At 41.9% G+C, this 26,229-nt stretch overlaps 1 protein-coding gene and 1 long non-coding RNA gene across 3 annotated transcripts in view; both read right to left on the bottom strand.

Annotated features, from left to right (window-relative positions):
* MIB1 (MIB E3 ubiquitin protein ligase 1) overlaps window positions 1–26,229 on the bottom strand; it is a 123,805-nt gene that overhangs the window by 8,222 nt on the left and 89,354 nt on the right. Inside the window, exons 16-20 of one of the 2 annotated variants that reach the window (XM_090039797.1) lie at window positions 20,064–20,245; window positions 17,547–17,739; window positions 11,760–11,838; window positions 10,051–10,137; window positions 9,356–9,456 (exon numbers count right to left, since the gene is read on the bottom strand). In XM_090039797.1, coding sequence (XP_089895923.1) covers window positions 9,356–9,456; window positions 10,051–10,137; window positions 11,760–11,838; window positions 17,547–17,739; window positions 20,064–20,245 — 642 coding nt within the window. Of the gene's footprint in view, window positions 1–9,355; window positions 9,457–10,023; window positions 10,138–11,759; window positions 11,839–17,546; window positions 17,740–20,063; window positions 20,246–26,229 lie in introns of both variants that reach the window. The other variant, XM_090039796.1, reaches the window with a different exon arrangement.
* On the bottom strand, window positions 1,647–9,349 carry LOC149869144 (uncharacterized). The gene is made up of 2 exons (XR_016441396.1): window positions 7,668–9,349; window positions 1,647–6,687 (listed from the first exon to the last, which is right to left on the bottom strand). It is a non-coding gene; the product is annotated as an uncharacterized LOC149869144 (long non-coding RNA).

Below are 26,229 nucleotides of genomic sequence, written 5' to 3'. Positions count from 1 at the left end.
CACACCCCGCAGGCCCAGCTACATTAGCAGGACATGGACCACTCTTCCCTCCCTCCCCCCCCCCCACACACACACAGGCCTTTCCCCCTTGCACAGCAGTGGAAGAGGTGGCTGCCCAGGCCCATGCCCTATATATTAACTGCTTGCAGACCCCATGTAGACTGTGGGCGACATCCTTGCCCTTTGTAGGCCACATGTGGCCTGCACGCAGTCAGCTGGGCAGCCCTAATCTAGTCCAACCCCCTGCACAGAAAAATGATGTCCTGTTCCTAAGCTATACCAAACGTACATACTTTTTGAAAAACTCAACTTCCCTAGGCGCATTTCCAGACCCATTTCATTGTCACTTCCTGCAATTTCATTGGTGTCAAAGGTCATGTGACACCACTTCCTGATGTGATACCACTTCCTGTGAGGTCTTTGAATATGGCTCACCAGCCCACTGGGTTATAAAATGTTCGTGATCCAGCCCCACATTCAAAAAGGTTGGACACCCCTGTTTTATTGGGACACTTAGGTAGCATTCTTATTATCTGTGGTAACTAAGTGTCCAAGTAAAAGAATATTCTTCATTGATAACCTATCAGTATGAAGCAGCTTTCTTCTGTTGCATATCCATAATCAATAGAGCAAAAGGAAATCCATGTGGAAAATGACTTGGAATATACACTCCAAATCTCGTCCTCTGTGAAAAGCCTTGAAATCCTTCTTGCATGTGCTATAGTCATGCACCTTATGTTTGAGTCCAATTATAAGATACAAGTCAGAGCCTAGAATCTATTTCTCTCCAATACTCTGAACAATAATTTGAAAATGAATATACACATGATAGAACTCCGTCAATGTACATTCTGCCCAAGGAATGATGGTAGAATTCATTTTGATTACTCATTTCATTGCAACTTCACAGTTAAACATTAGTGTTCCAACCTCAAAACGAGGACTTCTCTCAACTGTATGCAGTGCTATCAGATAACCCATATTCCACCTTGCTGTAACTGGTGAATATTAACTGCAAGTCGCTAGTTTCATTTTTAATATGATATTTTAATGTCTACTCACTTCCACATAGTAGCAGTTTTAAATAACAGTCTAAGAGTGGTAAGTCTTCTTGCCTGCCTTCCAAGGCTATCTTTATTAGTTGTAAGGCTCCTTTCCATCTTTTGTAATAAGGAAAGCAAACAACTGGTACGTATTTCAGCTTTATTATTATTTTGCCAGAACATGCTTTAACCTGCTTTTGGTCCCAAGTCAATCTTTTTTATATTTGACATCCCATGTCATATAGATAAAAGATATTTAACTCCTTTCTGCTGAAGGGTAACATGAAAATTCTGTCCTTGGAGCAGATAGATATCTTCATTTTAAAATACCATCAGAAAGGCATCTAGTCTGTTCTTAGTAATATAATGATCTACAGATAAAGTTAAGATAATTTCAAAAAGTGGCGATTGTAACAAGAAACTATTACCAGCATACAATATTGTTAAAAAGTCCATTTGACCATTATCCCTCATTAAAAGTCTGGTAAGGGTATCAAGTCAGACTCTGTATCAATCCCTTATTTCTGATAACATGCCTCCAAAAAATGTACAGATGCAATGTGATATTAAACTAAATCCATTTAAAACAATAAAAAAGGCTGATTTAATTTACAAAAAACAGTAAAATACAATTTATTTGAAAATGACAGTGGCTAATATGCAGGGAATCCCTGAAGAAGTATGAGTGGAATTTAGCTGATATTAGACATCACTTCTGCCTGACATCAGAAATAGTTTCAAAAGCTTATTGCAGTAGCATATCAGAGTAACAGTAAGAGTTGAAACTCAGGTTTATACCTGTTGAAAAAAGCAAAAATTAAGAACACACAAATACCAAAGGTAATATTATGAGTAAACTGTTGAAGCAAATAATGAAACACTACACTTAAAACAGAATTCTAAGGCCTCTTGGCAGAAATTACATTTATCATGCAATTAACACATTATCAGCTGCAGAAAACCCTCAACTGCCAGACTTGAAATGGACATTTTGTGCCACACAGACCAACATCAACATCTCTTGCCTTGAACTCTTCACAGTGCCCACCATGTCCTGGTAATGAAAACAGACTTCATCACCAAGTCTACCAACACCTAATGCACACCTGTATGAGCACGCAGCTAGACACAGTGATGTAGGTTCAGGACTAAGGGTGTGCACTGAACATTGTCTTATAGAGAACAATTAAACTGAAGTATGGAGAAGTGCAGTCATGCTAGACGGTAGGCTGGGGGTTCAGGCCGACCTGGATAGGCTTGCAAGGTGTACAGATCAAAACCTGATGACATTCAACACTGCTAAATGTGAGGTGTTCCACCGTGGGAGAAAGAACCCACATCATACTTACAGGCTTAGCAGTGCTCACTAGCACCACGACCGAAAGCACCACAAGACTTGGGGGTCATGATTAATCAAAAGATGAACATGAGCCACCAATGCAATGCCACAGCTGGCAAAGCAAATAAAACTCTGGCTTGCATCTACTGGTGCATCTCAAGCAAGACGCAAGGAGTCATCCTCCTGCTTTACTCGGCTTTGGTGAGGCCGCAGCTAGAGTACTGCATCCAATTTTGGGCTCCTTTCCTTTAGAAAGGATGTGGAGAAGCTTCAACAGGCTCAAGGCATTAGTAGGAGAAGCAATGTGGGACCAGGGATGGAAGGCAAATGGGGTGCATGAAAAGTGGTCGTTCCACAAGGACATGATCCTCAAAGCACAAAAGAAAATCGTTCCCATGAAGAGGAATGGTACCAGAAGGGCTGGCAAGCCCTCCTGGCCCAATATGGACATTGTGGTCCTCTTGAAAAAGAAACAAGAGGCGTACATACAGTGGAAGCTAAGGACAATCCTCAAGGAGGACTATACAACAGCAGTCCGCACTTGTAGGGAAATGATTAGGAAAGATAAGGCAGTGATAGAGTTTAAGTTAGCCAAGGGAGCCAAGGAGCAGATGGAAAACAAATGGAAGCATGGGCCCCCTGCTTAACACCTCGGGACAGCTGGTAATGGACACTCAGGAAAAAACTGAACTCCTGAATGCCCACTTTGCCTCGGTATTTCACCAGACCAAGGGGAAAGACAAGCGAGATAAGGATCACAGGCGGCATGGTGGGAAGGACAGCCTTCCCATTGTGGATGCTGAGCTGGTACAAAACCAATTAGAAAAGCTAGACATTTATAAGTCAGCAGGACCATACGGACTTCACTCTTGCTGATGGAGCTGGCTGAGGTCACTGCGGAACCCCTGGCAAAACTCTTTCAGAAATCATGGCACACAGGGGAGAGGGCCAACATTGTGCCCAACTTTAAGAAGGGGAAGAGAGAGGACCTGGGCAACTATAAGAGAATCAGCCTAACCTCCATCCCAAGGAAAATCCTGGAAAAACTCATTAAAGAACCTATGTGCGATACGCTTGTTGAGGGTAAGATTCTGAACGACAGCCAGCATGGTTTTGTCACGGGTAGGTTTGGTCTTACCAGTCTTGTCTTCTCCTATGAACAGGTCTCTTGACACCTGGACACAGGAGAGAAGGTTGACATTATATACCTAGACTTCCAAAAGGCTTTTGATCTAGTATCCCATGATATCCTTGTGGAAAAATTGAACTGTTGGCTTAACTGCTCAACAGTTCAGTGGTTGGAAAACTGGCTGTATGGTACAACCCAGAGAGTTCTCATGAATGGATCTCTGTTGTCCTGGCAAGGAGCTGCCAGTGGTGTGCCTCAGGGGTCCATGCTTGGACCAGCGCTTTTCAACATTTTTATCAATGATTTGGGCGTGGGGGTGAAAAGCTCTCTGGCCAAGTTTGGGGACAACACCAAGTTATGGGGAAGCATGGTCATGCCAGAAGATAGGGTGCAGATACAGGCAGACCTGGACAGGGTAGAGAGCTGGGCAGAGCAGAACCAGATGAAGTTTAACACTCAGAAGTGTAAGGTGCTCCATCCTGGGGCAAACAATCCCCAACATACCTACAGGCTCAGCTGCGACAATTTGACATGCACCACAGCTGAAAGGGACCTAGGAGTAGTGATTGACTATCACATGAACATGAGCCTGCAGGGCAATGCTGTGGCCATCATGGCAAACAACACACTGGCATGCATTAACCATTGCATTCCATGCAAAACTGAGGAAGTGATACTCCCACTGTACTCCACACTGGTGAGACCACAGCTGTCCAGTTCTGGGCACCACATTTTAATAAGGACATGGAAAAACTTAGAGGGTCCAGAGAACACCTGTATGATCAGGGACTTGCAAAACAAGCTATACAAGCAGAGGCTGAGGGACTTGGGCCTCTTCAGCCTACAAAAGAGAGGGCTGAGAGGGGACTTGGTAGTGGTTTACTGCTACATCAGGGGAGTACATCAAGAACTTGGTGAACAGCTGTTCACCAGGGCACCCCTGGGGAAGATCAGGAGCAATGGATGTAAACTCCCAATGGATGTAAACTCCTGGAAGGTTGCTTTAGGCTCAATTATAGGAGAAACTCCTTTACAGTCCAGGTGTCCAGACTGTGGAATAAACTCCCTCTGGTGGTAGTGGAGTCACCTTCCCTGGAAATCTTCAAAAGGAGACTGGACAGTCACCTCACTGGGGTTACTTGACCCCAGCTGTCTTTTCCTCCCTTGTGCAAGGGAACTGGACCTGATGACCTACAAGGTCCCTTCCAGCCCCTAACAATCTATGAATTTAAGCTTGACAGAGTCCAGAGGAGAGCCACACACCTGATTAGAAGTCAAAGAGAGTGGGCCTTATGAGGAAAGGCTGAGGCATGGGACTCTTCAGTCTGGAAAAAAGAAGGCTCAGGGGTGACTTGGTGGCAGCCTATAAGTATATAAGGAATGTGCATCAGGAACTGGGAGAACATCTGTTCACCAGGGCACCCCAAGGGAAAACAAGATCTAACGGTCGTAAACTGCTGGAAGACCATTTTAGACTGGACATAAGGAAAAACTTCTTTATCTTCCAAGTCTCTGGAGCCTAGAATAGACTCCTCCCAGAAGTGGTGCAAGCATCTACTCTGGATACAGTCAAGAAATGCCTGGATGCTCACGTTGCTGGGGTCACCTGAACCCAGCTGACTTCCTGCCCTTTGGGCAGGGGGCTGCACCCAACTATCTCGCGAGGTCCCTTCCAGCCCTAACATCTATGAAATCTATGAAACTATGGTACAGTCCTTCCTAACACATTTTACTGAAAATGGCTACGAATGAGGATGGCCTGTTCTAGAACTAACCACAGACTGCTGATTACTGGAAAAAAGTATAGACCGATGGGAGAAGGGAGACATCTACAAAAGTGTAAGAAATTCAGGAAGAGGAAGGGCACTTTCCTTGAAATCTGTGTCAACGCTAGCCCAACAGTTGCTAAAGCAGATCACCAACATTAAAATCTCTAACTGTGAAGAAGTGAACAGCACTAGTGACTTGGAGGGTGGTGACATTTGATTACTGAGCCATTGTGGTATGAGCAACTGCTGCTGAAATACTGTGTGTAAGGAGTACACAGCCATAAAGAAGGGTTTTGAGTCTTTCCTCCTGACACTTTCAACCCTTCCCCCTAGTCAGGTGGGGGTGATTAGTGGGAAGCACAGTGCAATTGTTTCTCTCTCCCTTCCAGGATACATCAGTGCTTTTCTGCATCGTGCTGCTGAGTATTGTGGACCACAGTGGGAACCCAAACCATGCCAGTGCCATACTGTACATGTCCAGCCCTACTAATCTACTCATTCGATTTGGACATCTGCTATGTAACTACCATCCTGTGGAACTGCTGTGATTCTTTTATACTGGACTTGTGCCAAATACAAGTATGTGCTTAGTGATCAATAAAGCTCTTTTAACAAGCAAAAGGTCTTATATCTAGCAAAAACAAAAACCTAGCCACACCGTGAACAACAAAATGCACTGAAATCACAGAGAGTCTTCAAAAAACTGGAATTAGGGCAGAGTGCAAGATAGAAAACTGCCTAACTTTATGAACAGCACAGAAACTTCAAATCCAGCAGGAAGAAATCCTCAGTCTCAGAAGAAAGACTCCCCCCTGCCCCTTGCAAGGTCCAGGGCCCTACGGACTTGAGTGAGAGGCATCAGGTTGGCACGAAGGAGGGAAAGAAGCTGTTCTCCCTGTCTCTGATAGGGGAAAAGCAGCCTAGGGCTCTGCTGTCCATGGTTATTAACCCTAGAAATCTGTTTTCACCAGGTGCTGTAGCATGTTGAGTAACTGGACCCCTACATTAAAAGCAGCTGCTGAAGACATTCATAGCAAAGGAGCAAGAGTGGAACTTCCTCATCTGGCAGGTTATGCAGTCCAGTATCAAGCGCTTCATTTACACAGCTCAAATTAGAGGCTTCCCCAGAGAAACTCCAATGTCTCTTTTACCACAGTCACTGCTTCCTTGGTCACACCAGAGCCCTCTTGATCAGGTTCTGCATCACTGTTCTTGCCTGGCTCATGTCCTGCTGCAAAATCTGCACGCAATGGTTCTTGAACTGTTCCATCTAGACCTTTTAGAGAAATCCACCAAATCTCTTCCCAGGAGCTCTTCCTCTGTCCTCTTCTTCCATTACTCATGTGCACCAGGTACTGGGTGTCAGTGCTTGCAACCCTTAAGCTGTAGGAGCTGCAGCTGCTGACCCTGGAAGCAGAGAAATGTACTGAATGGTCACTGTTCAATCCTCTGCTTCAAAAATCCTTTTCTTTCCTATAATTTGTGGGATGCCATACCCAGAACCTTTCCTGAATAACTTGATCTGAGGCTGGACACCTAAAAGGAGTGCATGGGTTTCTCCACACTTTCCAAAAAGTGGGAACACACTTCTAGGACATGAGTGTGAGCAAGCAGCTGGGAAAGGGCGGGAAATGCTCTTGGGCATGCAAGTGCCATGCGCATGATACCTCTTGATTTTCCCAAGCAGTCCCCATTTTGGGAAGAGGGAATCCTGGTGAATATGACAAAAGTGCAGCAGAAGTATGTGTTCGAAGCCAAAGAGAATCTTGCTAGATAAGCTTTTTTTATGCACCAGGATGATACCTATTGAGGTCTTAGGAGGAGTGGGAAGCAAAGCCAATTATTCAGCAACTGTTGACAAACCTTCACCTTCTTCCAGCAACATAAAAGCTTGGCCAGAGCACTACACCTGCACTTATGTACACCTTTATCTCAAAGCTGTTGTGATCCAAGACCTCCAATAATCAAAGCAAGATGGGTTTGGAAGACTGTAAGCACAACTCAGGGTTTGGGGAGACTACGTTTGTGCTTGAATGTGCTGGTGTGCATACACCTGCTAATGGAACTGGCTGCACTAGAAAATAGTGCTGCTTTTAAGTATCTGTATTCCACTTGTGAGTCTGCTTAGGTGCCCTTACAATAAGAGGCTAGATATTGAACACAACTTGCTTACTTCTGTGCTTGACACCCCAAAAAAGGGGAGGGAAAGTGATATGCCACTGCCAGTTCTCAGCTGTCATAGGTGTAGGACACAGGGTGCCAGACATTCACATGTGGTTATTGGCGGCTCACCTCTCTAGGGATTTGCTTGTTCTCATTTACGAAAGATGGCTGCAGCGAGGCAAGGGTGACATGAATGAGCTGGCACAAAACACACATTCACTTACCGCCTTCATTGGCGTCTCCAGTGCTGAGGGATTTTCTGTCAAAGTCGATAAGGTGGTTGGCAGTGGGGCTGGACAGCTGAGGTTTGGTTTGACAAGACTGGACACCTCCAAACTCAAAGGCTTCCAGACTCTCCTTGAAAAGCTGAGGTAAAAGCTTGGGTTCCTGATTATCAAAAAAGGCCTACCTCTCTGGAACCATCTCATTCTTAGGCTCCTCCATGTCATTCATGTACATCTAAGTCCATGTTTTGGCCAGATTCAATAATGAACTATGGCTCACTGCTGGTATCTGCTGCCAGGATCATGCTGAGCTCCCCATAAGACAGATGTGTATACAAATCTGGCAGTTGAGCAGAGGGCCTCATCCCTGACAAATATCCCCGTTTGAGGTCCTTCACCTTTATCCCGCACTGCTGCTCATCCCATGGCTCTCAGCAGCCATCTGCACAGCAATTATATCCTAGGTGCCCTGGCTGTGCTGAATTTTTCAAAGCCTGCTGCACTTTCACCTTGCTAGAGAGAAATGAGATTGAGGGTCTCCTTCTGGTTCCAGGAGTTAGGCACAATGGTTAGAGGCAACCTTCTTGAGGAAAGCACCAGATAGCAAAGCTTAATAGATGAAACATAGGGTAGGGGTGTTTCTGAAAAGGTTCTCCAATTCTTGAAGCACTTGAGCAAGAAACAGATTCCGAGTGTGCCAGATTAAAAAAGAAAAAAGAAACAGTTGAGGTCAGAGGAGTGATCAGCCAGCTCAGCTTAGCTCAGAGAGGGTGCAAAACTATGTGGAATGACTTGATTGACCAAACAGCTAAGTCAAAGAGGAGCCACAGAGAGACCAATCCTAACCCAAGCCATTCTACACTAGTATGGTTTCATTTACACGGTGTAAATCGGCTGAAAATTGGGCAGAGCTACACTAGTTTCAAAGTGTGTGTAGTCTGTTCGTGGCGTTTTAGAACATTTAATTTGTCCAGACCCTTACAATGCTCTTAGTTGATAAACCTGTAAATACAGCCATACCCAATTACTTCTGAAAGTATAAATCTGTCCAAATTTTTTTTTAAATAAATTTATCTTTCCCAAGCAAGGATTTTTAAAAGCCTTAACTATAGATTTAAAAAAATCTTATTATCTACGACTAATTCAAAATTATATCCACATACCTACCAGTATTTTCTGTTGCAACCCTATATGAGATATTTGTTGGAGCCTGAACAACCAACCTGACAGCAAATGTGCAAAAATGGTTCAGTACTGTATAGGAAGGCACACCACCCCTACACAGGGACTCTGTAAATACTGTGCTGTGAAGAGGACTATCCAATTGTAATGGCACTCGGTGAAAAATAGCTTTACTGTAAAAGAACCATATACAATGTTGTCAAGTCAAAAGACAAAAAAAATATTCCTTTCCTCCCTTCATTTATCAGTTGAATCGCATATGCCTATACAGTTATACTAATGAAGAAAATTCCAATAAACAGCTTGTCAGATATGGCTGCCCATTAATTGATGAACATTTATATGTCAGAGAAGCCAAACACTGCTCTTTACTACTCAAAACAAAACTCTCTAGTTAAACAGAAAAAGAGAACTGAAATGTTTGTGACATTTTGTTTCAAATTTCAAGAGGTTTTATGATGTTTTCTGTGTTCAAGAAAGAAGTAATGTCCAATTTTTTTATTTACCTGTTCTTTGATATCTTGTAACTGTTGTTGAAGCTTCTGTACATCTGCATTAACATTAGTGTTGTCCTTGTCTTTCTGTAAAACTGGAATGTTTCCACTTGCTATAGTTCAGAGAAAATATTAAATACACATTATGTAGCACTAACAAAACAAAAATCTAATCTGTTGACACAAAGTATTTCCATTTATCTGAATTACAGAAATAATACTCTTCAAAAGAAAATGAGTTAATAATCCTATTATATATGATGACTTCACTGGAATTTCAAACCTAAAACAGAAAATGGATTTGAATATAATTTTTATAAGCTACTTTTCCCTGACAATTTTTCCCCGTGTTGTTGCTTAAGGTGCCAGCAGACACTTAGGGACTTACACTAATGTTCTCATGGCTGTTACCAACAAGTGAAGTATGCTGGCATATTTCTTTAGTATACTGCTACAGACTGTTCAAGATACTCATATTCTACCCAGCAGTATAACTAGGGCTGGTCAAGAGGGGCACTAAGTTAGCAAGGGCACCAGAATCATCCTCCACATCTAGAGTGCGTGCCTCAGCAGAACTGCTATGGGAACTCCAAAATAGGTTTCTAACTGCTGTTCCACTCCTTTTCAAAGGCTGATAATGAAGGCTGGATGAAAAAAGCATGGGTTTTTGAGTCACTCACAAATATCATCAGTGGTATCTTCTGTACCTTTCCCACCGCAGCACATAATGAAAGGCACTCTCCTCTCAACTACAGCACGACACTGAACACACTTCTTCATCAGGCTTGCACAGTCTGAAAAAAGAAAAATACTTCATTCTGAAGTCTGGTAAATTTAGGCATTTTTATTTAAAACATTTACTCTACCCATGAGTTAATCTACCTATTAGATAAAGCAGTTTCTGCAATATCCATTTGTGTTGTAAATATACGTGTAATAAAAGCACAAAAGTTTATCTGTAAACTACACATTGTATGTGACCAACCTTAATTCCATGGAAATCCATTTCATTTATTTATTTTAATGTACTTTGAAAAAGCAACTTTCTGCAAATAAACAAGGACAAGAACTCCACTATTGGGATGAAGTGGCATTTGCTTTTCAGTTTTTTCTACTGTTTACCAGTGCTGCAGAACTTGTATACAAAGTCATATACATCTGGGAAGACAGCTTTTAAGAATTTCTCAACCACCTGCTTGTTTCTACAGTCAAAAGATCACTTGTCCTGGGAGCACATGAACTAAGTATTTTTGAAGTCAGGTATGATGGAGGGTAAATCTATATCCTTTGTTTGCATCACAGAAAAATGTAAAATTCTTCTGTAAGAAGTGAATGTTGCCTCATGATTGTAGCAACGGGATATCACAGTTTGGTATAAGAGTTCTTGTAAATAGTCTTTAAGAAGTGTAGAGGGACATTAACTTTGTCCTAATGGACTGCTCTTCCTTTTTTGTATCTTCCAACAAATCTAAGAACGGCCTTTCAAATACACAGTGTCTCTATCCTCCTCATAACAGCCTAGAAATTAGTGACAATGTATTTCAATGATCAATCATCACGGTAATCCATCTGCTTGATGTCCTCCACTGTGGGAGTTGACCAAAAATCTTTCCCATTATATCTCAACTAAAGACAAATAAAGCAGCCCAGATCAGGATGGTAGTAAAGGCAGTGATTAACTTATCAGGTCTTTGAGCTACAGCAGAGAGGCCAAAATTAATCGGATTTCCTTAATAAGCTAAAGCAAGTCATTCTCTCAGGAAGACTACCTCCCCTCATTTATGTAGCTCCAAAGCATCATCAAGCAATTGGTCTTCTCTGGACACCTGACCCTTCAGCAATGCCTCAGAAGTCCTGGTCACAAAATATTTCTACATCCTCATCTGGTTACATAAACAAGTGAAAGCCTCCAGAGACTTCCCTGACTGGTTTCCAGATCTTTCTCAGTTGCTGTACCAGACAAATCACAGTCAGCAGAGTGATGTGTTGCAGAAGAATACTCTGACAAGTCTTTGGGGAAAAGATGACAGACCTTGTGGAATGCTACAAAGGTATGTAGTATTAATGGAACGCATAAACATGTTTAATTATAAACTTATTTAAAAATTATTTAACTGCATTTATACTGCTGGATGCCCTGACAATATGGTTTATAATAAAAAACCTAGTCAGAAACATGTGGCACAGGTATGTGAAATATATGAATTTCCTAATTAATAACTTGCAGGGCAATGAACAGAGCTGTAGTTATCTAAATTCGCTTACGGATAGGTGGTTTTACTGCACTGGAAGCAAAACCAAATTTGTAATTTATTCTATTATTAAGTCATTTACTAGTTAGTTTTTAGCAACTATTTTTAATAGGAATTCTTTGCTGCAAGATCTTTTTTTTCTGGAACCTGCTAGGTCTACTTACTCTCACAAGCACACATGTGACCACAAGGTTGGAAGAGTACTGCTGCCTTTTTGTCTGAACAGACTACACATTCTTCAATCTGTAAAGAAGAACAGAGAATACATAAAAGATTCATCTCCCATATTTACTGCACTTATTGTAATTTGCTTACTTCCTTTATCAAGGCAGAGGCTTTAAAATGCTCCTTCCTGTTAGCTGATTCACCATCTCAAAGTATGACTTAAATGAAAAGTTACAGTTATCTCTACCAGTAATCTTTATCAGGAATGTTTGCATTCTTTACAATATTGCTTACATGGGAATTCGGGTCATGAGCATCAGCTAGGAAACAGATGGAAACAGTACTGATGCATGCATATATATTTCTGTTAAAATAAAATGGCTCAATTTATTAAAATCTTCCTCAGCAGTAATCACTAAAAAGGTTTAAATTTATTTTCAGAGGAAGGAATGCATCAAAGGACTGGATACATGGACCAATTACAATACAACCATGCTTTCCTTGGCCACCTCTTCTTCCATTCATATAACACTTCTGTGAAGCATATCACAGTAGCTCTCTGTGAGCTACAGTTTGGAAATCACTGGTTTAGTAAAATTAAGTTGTAAGCTATGTTTAACAAAATATTTAATATTTACATCAAAACACACACATTTGTTCTATAGTTCAGGAAGAGGTGAGAACCAGAATGGCTGAATGCCCCTAGGTAAAGATAAAAAGATACATGGAGCCGTCTCATGGTAGGAGTTTACAATAGACCAGAGGTTCCCAACTCCCAGGTTGCAGCCTAGTATCGGGCCACGAAGAGTTGGCTGCCAGTCCACAAGAGGGTTGGCTGCCAGACCAGAAGTGACCGGTATACTGCGGACTAGCTGACAACCCTTTTTTATACCGAGTATGAAAAACTACGGGCTCCACAGTACGCTGGTCACTTCTGGACTGCAGTTTGTTAGTCCGCAGTTTGCCGGTCCACGGTCACTTCCAGTCCATGGTTTGCCAGTCTGCAATCTAAAAAGGTTGGGAACCACTGCAACAAACCACCAAAATTACAGGTGAATGAGGTATTTTGAATAATTATAGGAAACATTTAAAGGACAGGACCTGGTGGTAATGAGGAATTTGACCCACTCAATCTCAACTGGAAAAGCAACATGACAGAATAAAGTGTGTATCAAATAAGTTCTTAGGATGTACTGAGCACAACTGTTTCAGAAAGTAAAGGAAAATTACCAGGTGGATAATAGGTATTTAAGATCAGACTCCAAAGCTGTGTCTACACTTGCGCTGTAACGTGCATTAAAGTGTCACAAGTGCTCTTCAGCTAATACACATTAAAATAAACTAATGTGCTTTTTCTAGTACCTCAGGCATGGAGCTACTAGAAGAGGTAAAGTGTGGAGTGACTAAGGAATCAATGACTATTAGTTTAAAGAAATTGTAGAAGTGCAGGGGCAAAAATCAAGAGAGACTGAAAGTACAAAATGAGTTATAGCTATCCAGGAACATGCAAAAAACATTTCTTCAAATACATAAGACAGCAAAAAAAACCCAATTCTATAAATACAGAAGAAAGTATAGGCCTATTACTTAAGAATGGAGAAATACAGGCTGCTTGCAGATGTGGAGAAAAAAAAAACCCCTTGCTTTACCGGAAGAAGCAGTGCGTTAGTTCAACCCAGCTGTGCAGCATCTGTATAGGTTGTACACTTAGTGGGGCTTTTTTGACACTTTTATCTAAAGCTGAGTCAATCAGAAACTATATAAAACACCAAAAAAGCCCCATTAAAGAGCCTGATCTATACAGACACTGCAGAGCTAACCCACTGCCTCTTTTGGGCATGAGCTTTCCTCGACATGGGAGTGTGCCAAGTTTAAAGTAAAGAGTGGATTGTTGGGGGGGTTTTGTGCATCTGCAAGCAGCCACAAATAACCATTAAATGGAGAAGTCTGAAGTACTTGATGCCTTCCTTATTTCAGGGTTCACAAAAGCACAAGCAATTAAACATATTCAAAATTTAACTGGGGATAATAGGATTACAACTTCCGATCAGAGAAAAACAAGAGCTTCAGATTAGAGAAAGAACAAGTTTAAAAATATTTAGAGAAAGTTAGATACATCAAAGTCAGCAGAGAGTGATTTCACCCTACAGTGCTTGGACATGCAACCAAACCAATCTCTGAACCATTAACAATCATCTTTGAGAACTCATGGAAGACAATGTAAACCTCCAAAGGGGAGAAGGGCAATGATATACATTTTTTTTAAAAAGACAATATACCTCAGTCAGCCTAACTTCAACACCACAAAAGATAATAACGTTTATTGCTAAACAAATCTGTAAGCACCTAAATGGTAAGAAACAGCTAGCATGCAGGTGTTAAGAATAGTATTATGTCAAGCCAATCTAATTACCTTCTATGACAAAAAAAGAAAATTTAGGTTCAATTTTGCTAAGTTTCTAACATGGTTCCAATATGCCAGTCTCATGATCAAGCCATGTAACTATAGTTTATAATCACATTACCATAAGATAGCTTTGCAAACTGTTTGAAAAGCTACACGCAATACACAATGGTTAACAGTCAAGTCAAACGAGAGATGTAGTGGTCTGTAACGATCTGAGGAAAGCCATAAATCCCACCATATACAAAAGGCTTATTTCCAGGTTCAGAGGGGTAAGTTAGGATAAGTAGTAATCTACTTAATTGACAGCTAAAGCGATGTAGATACTGGGGATAATTTAAATACTAAAACAGGTTAACTAGAGACACTGAGGAAGGTAGGGTTTTAAGAACAAGTTAGATAAGGAATCTCTCTGGGATAATCCGTCGTCTTTGTTTTTCCTTCAGGGTTACTAGTAACCTATTGTAAGTTTGTGAAATTGTCAAACTCCCACTGCATCAGTAGGAAAAATAAATCTGAGGGAGTCAGGTAGCCCCTCTGCCCTCTGTTCCACCCCCCCACACACTATTTCCTCTTGCAGCTTTTTCCCCTGATCCATACTGTCAGATCCTGCTCTCCCTTAGCACATGGAAGTGAGAAGCAAACTTGAAAAAACTGACTTTGAAATAAACATGCCTATATCAATTTGCATATAGTACTATGGAGTTATTTAACCTAGAATGGATGCATTTTACTTTTTCTGAAACTGCTGCAGGTTTTAGCACAGGTACTCCATAAACGCTTTTCAGTAGCACATTAGTACCTACTTCTTCTATATAGTACAAACTATGTATGATATTAGTCCAAAGCCAAAAGATTCATGATTTATCATATAGTTCACTGGACTGGGCCCCAGCAGAGTCAACAGCATTTCAAGTCATGGTGCACCTGTAGTTCAGCACTGCTCAGTATCCATGTGCTAATTAGCCCAGCACTCATGACTAGAAACGGGTGTTCTTGTCACAAAACCTGGGATCCTCCAAAATTTATATGGAGATGAGGTGCAGGGCACCTGGTCCAGCTTCACCTCATGGAAGGTAGGACCACACTAATTATATGCGACAGGCTGAGAGAAAAGGCAACAGAAAGATTCTGGGTGAACTGTTTTGGGCCCCCCTGTTTGGTGATGTTTAAGGTGGGTGAAGAAGCAAAAATTATTGGCAAGGGGAAAGAAAGGTGCAGCTCAGCAGTGGGAATAAAGAGAAAGTAAAAAAGTAAGCAATGCAGTGGCTCACCATGACTTGAAAGAGTCAGCATTGAGGGACCACTTAATGGGCACTACCATATTTCATAGATTTCATAGACATTAGGGCTGGAAGGGATCTTGGAAGATCATCGAGTCCAGCCACCCGCCTGAAGCGCAGGAAGTCAGCTGGGGTCATAGGATCCCAGCAAGATAAGCATCAAATTTATTCCTGAAGGTGTTCAGTGTAGGTGCTTGAACCACCTCTGATGGCAGGTTGTTCCAGACCCTGGGGGCTTGGACAGTAAAGCAATTCTTCCTTATGTCCAGCCTGAAACAGTCTTGCAGTAGTTTATAACCGTTTGACCACATCATCCCATGGGGTGCTGTGGTGAACAAACGTTCCCCAGATACTGGTGGTCACCCCGATTAACTTATAGGTGACCATCAGATCACTCCTGAGCCTGCACTTTTCCAGGCTAAAGATCCCCATGGCTCTCAGCCTGTCATCGTAAGATCTGTTTTCTTGACCTCTGATCATGTGCGTGGCTCGTTTGTGGACTCTCAAGCTTCTCCACATCCTTTTTGTATTGTGGAGCCCAAAACTGGATGCAGTACTCCAGCTGCAGCCTCACCAAGGCTGAGTACAAGGGGAGAATGACATCCTGGGATTTGCCTGAGAAGCACCTATGGATGCAAGCCAGCGTTTTGGTTGCTTTACTAGCCGCAGCATCGCATTGCAGGCTCATGTTCATCTTGTGATCAATGACCCCCAAGTCTCTTTCTTCCGTAGTGCTAGCCAGCGTAGCACTGCCGAGCCTATAAGGATGCTGCAGGTTTTTCCTCCCAAGGTGGAGAACCTTGCATTAATCGGTGTTAAACACCATCAGGTTCTTGTCCACCCATTTGCTGAGCCTGTCCAGGTCAGCCTGGATTGCCTGCCTGTCTTGAGGTGTGGATGCTTTACCCCAAAGTCTGGTGTCATCGGTGAACTTGGCCAGTCCGCTTCCGACTCCAATGTCCACATCATTAATGAAGATGTTCAACAATATGGGTCCGAAGACATAGCCTTGGGGGACCCCACTGGTCACAGGGCACCATGATAGTTTCATAGTTTCATAGTAGCTAGAGTCGGAAGGGACCTAGGAAGATCGTCTAGTCCGACCCCCTGCCTTGGCAGGAAAGATGATTGGCTTCCGTCAGTTACTACCCTCTGGGTCCAACCACGGACTGCACTAACCTATTCTTGTGGTAAGTTCCCATCAGCATGTTTTCCTAATATGACCCATGTACTTTATAGTCATGCTCAGTGTTGGCTACATCTAATCAACTTCGTACTTGGTTTCCATTACTGAGCATGTAAAAGCAGCAGTTTAATGACAGACAATATATTTAATGCAATTTCCTTGTATGCAAGTATAAAATGTAAAACAAGGGGCTTTCTCCCCCATGCTGACTGGATGGGGAAACCTCATCTTGTATTTGAGGAAATATGATAACTGTTTTTTTGTCTTTAATTTGCAGAATTTCAAATATGACAGGTATTCCTTGCAAAAAGAAAAGCTTAAATTTCCATTAGTGGATATAACTCATGGAAGTAATGATTAGTGTTCCAAGTCCCTCAAGGTTTGGGTAATGTACCAGAGCTGCAAGTCTGGTACATCAGTCAAACTTCACTAGAGAAGGCAGTTGAGATCACATGCTATGCAATACACTTGTGTAAGAACATGGGATTGCCTCAAGCAGAGATCTACATGAAGTATGGACATGACAGAACTGGTTTGAAAGTCCTAAGAAATTTAAGATATCCTGAATGTAAGCAGTGAAAATAGGGAAGACGTTTGACAATTTGGTGCGGCTGTGACCTTCCAACCTATATACCGTTGTAAGTACAGCTTATAAAGTTTCAGTCATCTGCCTAACATGGATAAATCTCGTCTCTAACCTTTGCTGAACCTCTATCATTTACACATGGCAAAAAGGAGATGTGCCACACAAGACACTGAGCTTTGCCTCAGCCAGAGACAAGACAGATGTAAAACAAAGAATATCAGCTGCAAATGTTAGTACATCCTTTCTCTTTCATGATCAATGCTCAGGAAACTCATTAAATAGCAAAAAGAATATAGTAATTATCAAAATTAAAAAAGTGTTAAGTACCTTTGTTCTGGACTGAACTTGTTCTTTACAGATGAGGCATTTCTTGACCCTTGGGGAACACAGAGAACAGGTGGCAATATGTCCACATGGGCCAAATAAAGTGTCTCTCTTCATATCTGAACATACCATACATTCTTCTAATGTTTCTGAGTCATTGCTGATCATAGAAGGACTTCGGGAGCCAACCTGACCACTAAAAAGAAAAAAGGAAAGAACATGACTTGCATGTCACGCACAAGTTAGTCTTGGTCACACCACACCACATGGTCTCTTGAATTATTTGCTTAGGCCAGGAGTCAGTAACCTCTGGCCCATGGAGTGAATCCAACCCCCAAACAGATTATATGCAGCCTGCAATCCACTCTAGGTTCTTCTAAAGGCATACTGATCTCCTGTTACAGCTTAGCCATCAGATCCGCCCCAGATTCTGCATTCCCTATTTTACTAAGGGCCAAGAAATCCCCTAGCTGTCTGCACTATTCTGCATGTGATACATGCAGAAGGCTGCTCTCTCCCGCCACCACTGCAGCCTCCATTCAATGAATTAGAAACTCTAAAATTGTCCCTTGCCAGGTCTTTCAGAGGAGGCTCCATTTGTAGGGGTGTGGTAGAGAGGCACATCAGTGCATAGAACAGGAACAAATGGGGTTCACAGGGGATAGCCAGGCCAGGGTGCCATTGGGTCATAAGAGGTGGTTAGTAAAAATAAAATGTTAGTAAAATATAACCATTTTGCCAGACACAGGACTGTAGTAGCTAAGGGCCAAGCTCAGTTCAGGAGTTTTTAACACAAATTTATTTTCCTGGCTCAGCCCCTACCCAAAAATGTGGGAAAATAAATTTTGCCTGTGTGTTCCTGTGTCAAGCCATATTAAACTATAACAAAGTTTATTCATGGGGGAAAGAAAACAGGACATCAAATGGATTTAAGAAACCTTTAATAATTAGTGGCCCACCTCAACATCTGATGAAGTGAGCTTCAGTCCATGAAAGCTTGTGATATTTATTACATACACACAGAAACCTACTTTGGTTAGTCTGCGAGCATGTCTACATGTCATGCTACAGCGACATAGCATTGGCAGGCACAAGCCATGCTGCAGACATTATGTTGCCGTAGTGACGAGCTATCTTGCTATAAAGTGTCACTATGGCAACATAGCTGCTAAAAATAACTGTGCACTGATGGGATGGCACAGTAATGACTGTTACTGCACCATCCTTTAGTACTTCCTAAAGCAAGTACTAAATGATGCCACAGTAACAAGCGTGCCGTGGAAGGCACATGTAGATGCACCTTCCAAGGTACAAAACTACCCTGCCTTCTAGTAAACCGTTGTCAACTCTAACTTAGGCATTGCTTATTACAGTTTGATTGTGTCACTCCTCTTGCTCATTTTATAAGCTGTTGAGGAAAGATACCTTTGTATTTCACTGCCATTGCAGAAACAAAAATTCTAGTTTTATAAGAGAGAGACATTTTCTGCCAGTGCTTGCTTTAACAGGATTCATGCTTGAATAAAAAGACCTGCAGAAAGCGTGAAGCCAGTAAACTGTCAAAGCAGCTAGAGAATTTGAAAAGAAAAAAAAAATCTACCACCTTCCTATAAACTTTAATATTGAAGGGACACTTACCTTAAATTCAGAATCTGACCTAACCTATCATAACCCCATATGAAAATTTAAAAGAAATATTATAAAAGCCTACTTATAGGTAATTAAGAAATAAAGCCCCAAATGCTCAAACCAGTATTTATCTGGGATCTTTTCTTCTATGCTACTCCATACCCAGCAGAGGGAGTACATGTTAAATGCATCTTTATTACCAGAAGACTGACCATGCCATAAAAGGTGTTAACGCACAAAGAGAATAAGTGGCAATGATCTGCAATCTACATGGCAAGAAGGCTAAAAAGAAAATTCCTACCAAACCAGGAGAGAATGAACAAGAAAACTTTTTCAGTTTTTATGAAGTTAAGAAAGTATTACATACTTCACAATACAGGGATAAAAAGTATAAATCTGAGATAGCTACAGGATTTGTGAATTAAGGGAGGAATTATTTTTTTTTAAATCTAAACTGGACAAGCAGTAAGTGGAAACTTATCAATAAACGGGTATTTGATGATGTATGGCATTTTCTTCAAATCAGAGTACTTCCTAGTGGATAACCTATTCAACAGGTACCACTAATTATTAGAATGTCAGAGATGGGATAATGAATGGCTGCGATACAGAATTATTCCAGTACAATAAGTATGAGGTGTAAATTGTGCCTCAAACAGAATAAAGAAACTGACACCGTTACTGCTCACCAGCTTCAACTAATGTTTTTGTAGCTAGCATTGAACACATTGCAGAATACAGCTATGCTTACCTTTATCTTGATCTTCAGCTATTTATTGTGATTATTATTAGGGAAAAAGCATTTTGCTTTCAACTTTGATTTAATCCACAGAAAATTGAAGGTTTGTAAACATGATGCTTGAAAATTCCAGATTTTTGTGGTATACAAACCTGACTTTTTCTTTGTGACATTTAGCCAGTGCTTTGCAGAGGCTAGGATCAGGACAGAGGTCAAGAGGAGACTGTCCCTTCTTGTTACGAATACTGAGATCAGCTCCATTGGCTGCCAGGAAGCAGGCAATAGACGCTGCGCTCTTCTTCTCTGCTCCCTGTGTGCCAAGTCCCATTATTAACTGAAAAAAAGTAAACGGGTAACAGCCTTGAGATTCTCTAAATACTTGCAAACAGACTTAAAGAAAACTAGACATTTAACATGTAGACATCTGTAGAAATCCAAGGAAGCATTTTTAGCTTATCTGCCCGTTATAAGACAAAAATTATAGAGCAATTACATTACCCAATCAGGCATATTCCAAGCACAGGCTTACTTTCATGTCTGTACTGCAGACTACCAAGTAAAGTTAAATTAACACATATTGGGTTGTAACTGCTCAGCTGTTAGTTTTATGCAAGCTAACGTTTTTAGAGCTCACATGGACATCTCCCAACTGTATTCAGTAAATGGAGTGCAGAAATGCCTGGGTTTCAACCAGAACAAAAAAATTCTGAACAACTGTGAGACCATAATATCACAAAGGAAGAGAAAACTGAGTAAATGATTTCTTTGTTAACTATGATGCTTGATGTCATCTGACCAAAATATTACTAAATTACTGTCTCAATAAAATATGAATATTCAAGGCTTAAACCAGCACTGTCCAACTGGCTGTCCCTAGGCTCCCAGTCTGGGCACTATCCCCCTATTAGTCTTGTGCTGGTGCCTATGGAGTCTCCAAACTTCCCCTCTCTCTTCCAACTTCCACTTTTGTCTATGGAGTTGGGAGAGAGCACCACAGACAGAGGGGCCAAAGGACCTCTAAGGAAGACTATTTGACAATGGCCTGCACTTGTAGAAACCATATTAGGCAAACTAAGGCAGAAACCAAACTAAAACTAGCTACAAGAATCAAGGACAACAAGAAGTCCTTCTTTAGCTACACAGGGAGTAAAAGGAAAACTAATGGGAGTGTGGGGGCGCTGCTCAATGCCTCAGGGTTTTGGTAGCTGGTCACTACCACTCAGGAAAAAACGGAACTCCTAAATGACTAGTTTGCTTCGGTCTTTCACAAGACCAAGAGGAACAACACACCAGGTAGGGCACAGAACGAGCAGGGTGGGATTGACACCATTCCCACCACTGCCATAGAACTGGTGTACAATCAAGTAAAGAAATTAGACATCTATAAATCAGCAGGACTGGATGAACTCCACCCAAGAGTGCTGCAACAGTTGGCCGAAGTAATTGCAGAGCCCTTGGCAAAGGTCTTTTAAAATTATGGGCCTCTGGAGAAATCCCAGAGGACTGGAAGAGGGTCAGTGTTGTGCCCATCTTCAAGAAGGGGAAGCATGAAGACCCAGGAAACTACAGGCCAATTAGCTTAACTTCTATTTCAGGGAACATTAGAAACATTAATTAAAAAGGCTATATGTGACAAACTTGCAGAAGGCATGATACGGAATGACAGCCAGCATGGCTTCATCATGGGCAGGTCTCGTCTGACCAACCTCATTTCTTTCTAGGATCAGGTGACTCATCACCTGGATGAGAGAAAAGCGGTTGACATCATATACCTCGACTTCCAGAAAGCCTTTGACTTGGTATCCCATGAGGTAGTGATCAGAAAACTTGAAGGTATCAGGCTCAACTGCGGGACTGATGGGTGGGTGCAAAACTGGTTGCAGGCTAGGACGCAGAGAGTCCAAATGAATGGACTGGTGTCACCCTGGCGAGATGTGGGCAGTGATGTACCCCAGGGGTCAGTACTTGGCCCAGTGCTGTTCAACATCTTCATCAAAGACCTGGATGAGGGGGTCAAAAGCCCATTGGCCAAGTTCACAGACAATACCAAGATATGGGGTTGCGCGGACACACCCGCAGATAGGCAGCAAATACAAGCAGAACTAGATAGGCTGGCTTGTTGGGCAGAACGGAACCAGATGCAGTTCAACGTAGAGAAATACAAAGTGCTGCATCTGCGAAGGAAGAACCCCCGCACACCTACAGGCTGGGCAATGCTAACCTGACCAGCACTACAAATGAAAGGGATCTGGGGCTAACAATAGACCCCAGCAAGCATGAACAAGCTGGCAATGCAACACAGTAGCTGCTAGGACCAATAAAACTCTGGCATGCATCAATCTATGCATCTCCAGTAAATCCAAAGAAGTGATTCTCCCATTTTACTCAACTTTGGTGTGGCTGTAGCTGGAGTATTGTGTCCAGTTCTGGGCGCTGCACTTCAACAAGGACGTGCTAAAGCTTGAGAGGGTCCAGAGAAGGGCCACACTTATGATCAGGGACTTGCATGGCAAGGAGAGCCTGAGGGAACAACTGTTCGCTAAGGCACCCTGTGGGGAAAACTAGAAACAACAGTCAAACTCCTGGAAGATAGTTTCAGGCTAAACATTAGGAAAAACTTTTTCACAATTAGGGTGTCCAGACTATGGAACAAGCTCCCCTCAGAAGTGGTACAACCACTTACCCTAGAGGTCTTCAAGAGAAGACTGGACGGTCACCTGGCTGGGGTCACCTGACCCCAGATGTATTTTCCTGCTCATGCAGGATGCTGGACCCGATGATCCTTCAGGGTCCCTTCCAGCCCTACGATTCTATGACCCCGCACCAAACAGCTTGACTGGTACTGAGGACTCCATGTGGTGTGGGGGTATCAGTGAAGTACAGCAGAGGGAGGACCACCACACTACACATCGTGGCATGCAACCCCCAACCACACAAAAATGGGACGGCCCTACTTAAACAATGAAAATGTTTAAGTATATCCTAAGGGGGTGTTGACAGACGAGGAAATAGAATGCACTCTACTGGAAGCAGCAGCATGTTACTCCAACTTGGCTCCACAGCACCTGTATAGAGTGCGTGCTTCAGCTGGGCTTTTTAGTGCTTTTAGCTGAACCCGATTCAACCAGCTATTAGATAAAAGTGCCAAAAAGGTCCTCCTTGAATATCCAATCTCTATAGACTTTGGGAAAGCTGGGTGCAACTAAGGCACTGCATCTTCTGGGCATGTGCTGGGCTCAGTGTGGGAGCACACCGAGTTTAAAGTAAAGAGCTTTTGTTTGGGGTTTTTTTCATGTCTGCAAGCAGCCCTAATGTCCATGTGGAAGTATCTGGAGGAAGAAAGGCTAACCACACGTAGCCAGCTTGGATTTATTAAGAGCAAATCATGTCAGACAAACCTGATATCCTTTGACAAAGTAACTACTTAAGTGGATGAGAGGAATGCTGTGGATATAGAGTATCTGGACTTCAGCAAGGCTTCTGATCAGGTACAACATGACCTTCTCATAGACAAACCGGAGAAATGTGAGATAGACAAACTACTATTAGGTGGACAGACAACTGGCTGAATAGCTGCAAACAGAGGGTTATTATAAATGGATCCATGTCAGAACAGCAATGGTTTTGAGGGAAGTCCCACAAGGGTCTGTCCTGGGCCCAGTGTTGTTCAACATGTTTATTAATGAACTGGATGCTGGCATAGAAAGCTTCTTGAGCAAGTCTGCAGATAAGACAAAGATAGGAATGATTCCAAACACACAGATGTATGGGATGGCAATTCAGAAGGATCTTGATAGATTGCTGGGCTGGAGCTATCAGAATTAATTTCAGTGCTGACACATGCAAGGTGCTACCCCATGGGAGGAATAATCAAAACTACAAATACAAAAAGGGTAGCTGGATGGCAACACTGCAGAGAAGGATCTGGAAGTCTTGGCAGATCACAGATTCAATACAAGTCTGCAGTGTGATGCAGCTGCACAAAAAGGAGAATGCAGTTTTGAGATGCATCAACAGACACATCAGGTGCAAGACATGGGAGGCCTCTACTTGGCACTGGTTAAGCTCATCTAAAGTTCTGTGTGAAATTTTGGATTCCACATTTTTAAAAGGATGTGGAGAAGTCAGAGAGGGTGCAGAGGCAGGTGCTACAAATGATAAAGGGCTTCAAAGGCAAGTCATTCAAAGAGAGGCTGAAGGAACTAGGCAAGTTTAACTTTTGGAAAAGATACTCAAGAAGGGACATGATAGCAGTTTTCAAATACCGAAAGGGGCACCATAAAGAAAGGGAAAAACACTTTTTTTTTCTATTGGTACAGAGTAGGACAAGGACCAACAGCTTGAAGTTACAGGAAATCAGGTTTAGACTGGATATCAGAAAAAACTTCTTCACTGTTACCACAGTGAGGCAGTGGAAAGGATTCCCTAGGGAAGTTGTGGAATCTCCATCACTGGAAGTGTTCAAGAGAAGGAGAATAGACAACAGTCAGGAATGACTTGGGCAGAGCTATGCCTATCTTCTACTATAAATATTTCCCATATTTCTGGGCTTTTCTATTTCCTGCATGGGGTCAGGATTTTTCCCCCTCCTGCTACTCCATGTGTGAAAAGGGTTTTTTTAAGCCTTCCTCAGAGACACTGGGTGTTGGTTGCAGTCAAGGCTGGGGATTTTGACTGGGGTTTCCCAATGCTCCTGCTGGGACTTATACCTAGAGGTTCCTGGGTAGAGGGTCTTGCCCTTCTGTTCAGGGTCAGACTGAGCATCATCTTTGGGGTCAGGAAGGAATTTTACCCCACGGTTAGATTGGTATGGGCCATGGGGATGTCTGCCTTCCCCTGAGAAGGGTAGTATATTGAGCACATTTTTAACAACTTTTGCAGCAGTAGGACATTGGCTGCTGTGGTCCCCCTGTTTTACCAGTGGCAGATTAGGGTGTTGTCTTGTGTGATCAGAGCTTCAACAATGGGTTTGTATGGGATGGTTTAAACAGGGATGAGCCTGCCTCAGGCAGGGGGTTGGACTAGATGACCTCTCAAGGTCTCTTCTAGCCGTACTCATTTATGATTCTATGACTTCTAATTTAAACAAACAGAGAAAAACCCTTAAGGCTTACTCTATAGATCATAAAAAATAGAGAGGACATAAACTCGATTTAACTTGGCATGTCGCCTCTCAGGCCAACCCTTTTACAACTAAGCCAATTCTAACTTTTAAGGAAAACAGTTTTCCATCTCCAATTCTGTTTGCAATATACACGTATACCCTACCACATGTCTGTCATAGTAACAGATACCTTCAGATTATCATGTCAAAAAATCCCAGTGTAAAATGATCATTAATCTAGCCACAGCAACTTTATTTTCAAAGGCATTAAATGTTTAGAAGCTGTGTTTTCAGAAGTTCTACATGAATTTTATAATAGATGACCATATCAGATTAACTTGTCTTGCAAAATTGACAAGGGAAGTCAGAATAGACCTTCAGTAGCATACCCAAGAATCAATCTCCTATTAATAAGTTTTTTTAAAAGGAAGTGACACAAGATGCATCTCAAATTCCAAGATCAAAAAGTTGCTCACAGCAATGACACTTTTACCTTTTCCATTTCTTTTAAAATGCATATTCAGCAAACTTGTCCATTTTCTAAGCATAACAGACAAATTAGTGCAACTGCCAGGAAAGAGTCATGTTGGAAAAAAATGTTCACAACCATTTAAAAGTAAGTCTTCCCCTTCCAGGTGTTGATATCTTCCACTAACAGCTCAGGATAGATTTTTTAGCCATTGTGGTATACTTTCACTGAATACTTCTGTCAGTCAGAACAGTCTATGAGAGGTTAGTCAAGAATACCAACGAAGCATCTGAACAATTCTGATAACTCTTTTGGATTTATATATCTATATGACAACCAACAGCAACTACTACAAATATGAATTAAAAGGAACTATTATGATTATATAATAAAGTATATTAAGATATTCAGCCTCAGAAGAGCTCCAAAACATTTAGTAAACAAGAGATTTCTATATTAAATTTGCTAAAAAGTTCAGACTACAGAAATCTGTCAGCTTACCTTAAAAAAAAGGGGGGTGGGGGGGAAGAGGCACACTGGGTAAATTTGAATTATTGGAAACTAATTTACCCAACAAGCAAGATGCAGATTTCATTTCAAAACTTAATCTTGTCCACCAGAAATTAGCAAAGAAAGTTCAGCAACAAAATTAAATTACTAATTCAGAATACCAAGTCATCACTCCCTGATTACTAAATGTTACAAAGACAATTACACAACTTCAATATTTTGAATCACTAACCTA

Source organism: Crocodylus siamensis, chromosome 3, assembly GCF_052110815.1.
Source record: "Crocodylus siamensis isolate JL-2025a chromosome 3, ASM5211081v1, whole genome shotgun sequence".
NCBI classification, from domain to species: domain Eukaryota; kingdom Metazoa; phylum Chordata; order Crocodylia; family Crocodylidae; genus Crocodylus; species Crocodylus siamensis.
The sequence above is the reverse complement of the archived record's forward strand: the minus strand, read 5'-3'. Positions and strand labels throughout refer to the sequence as shown.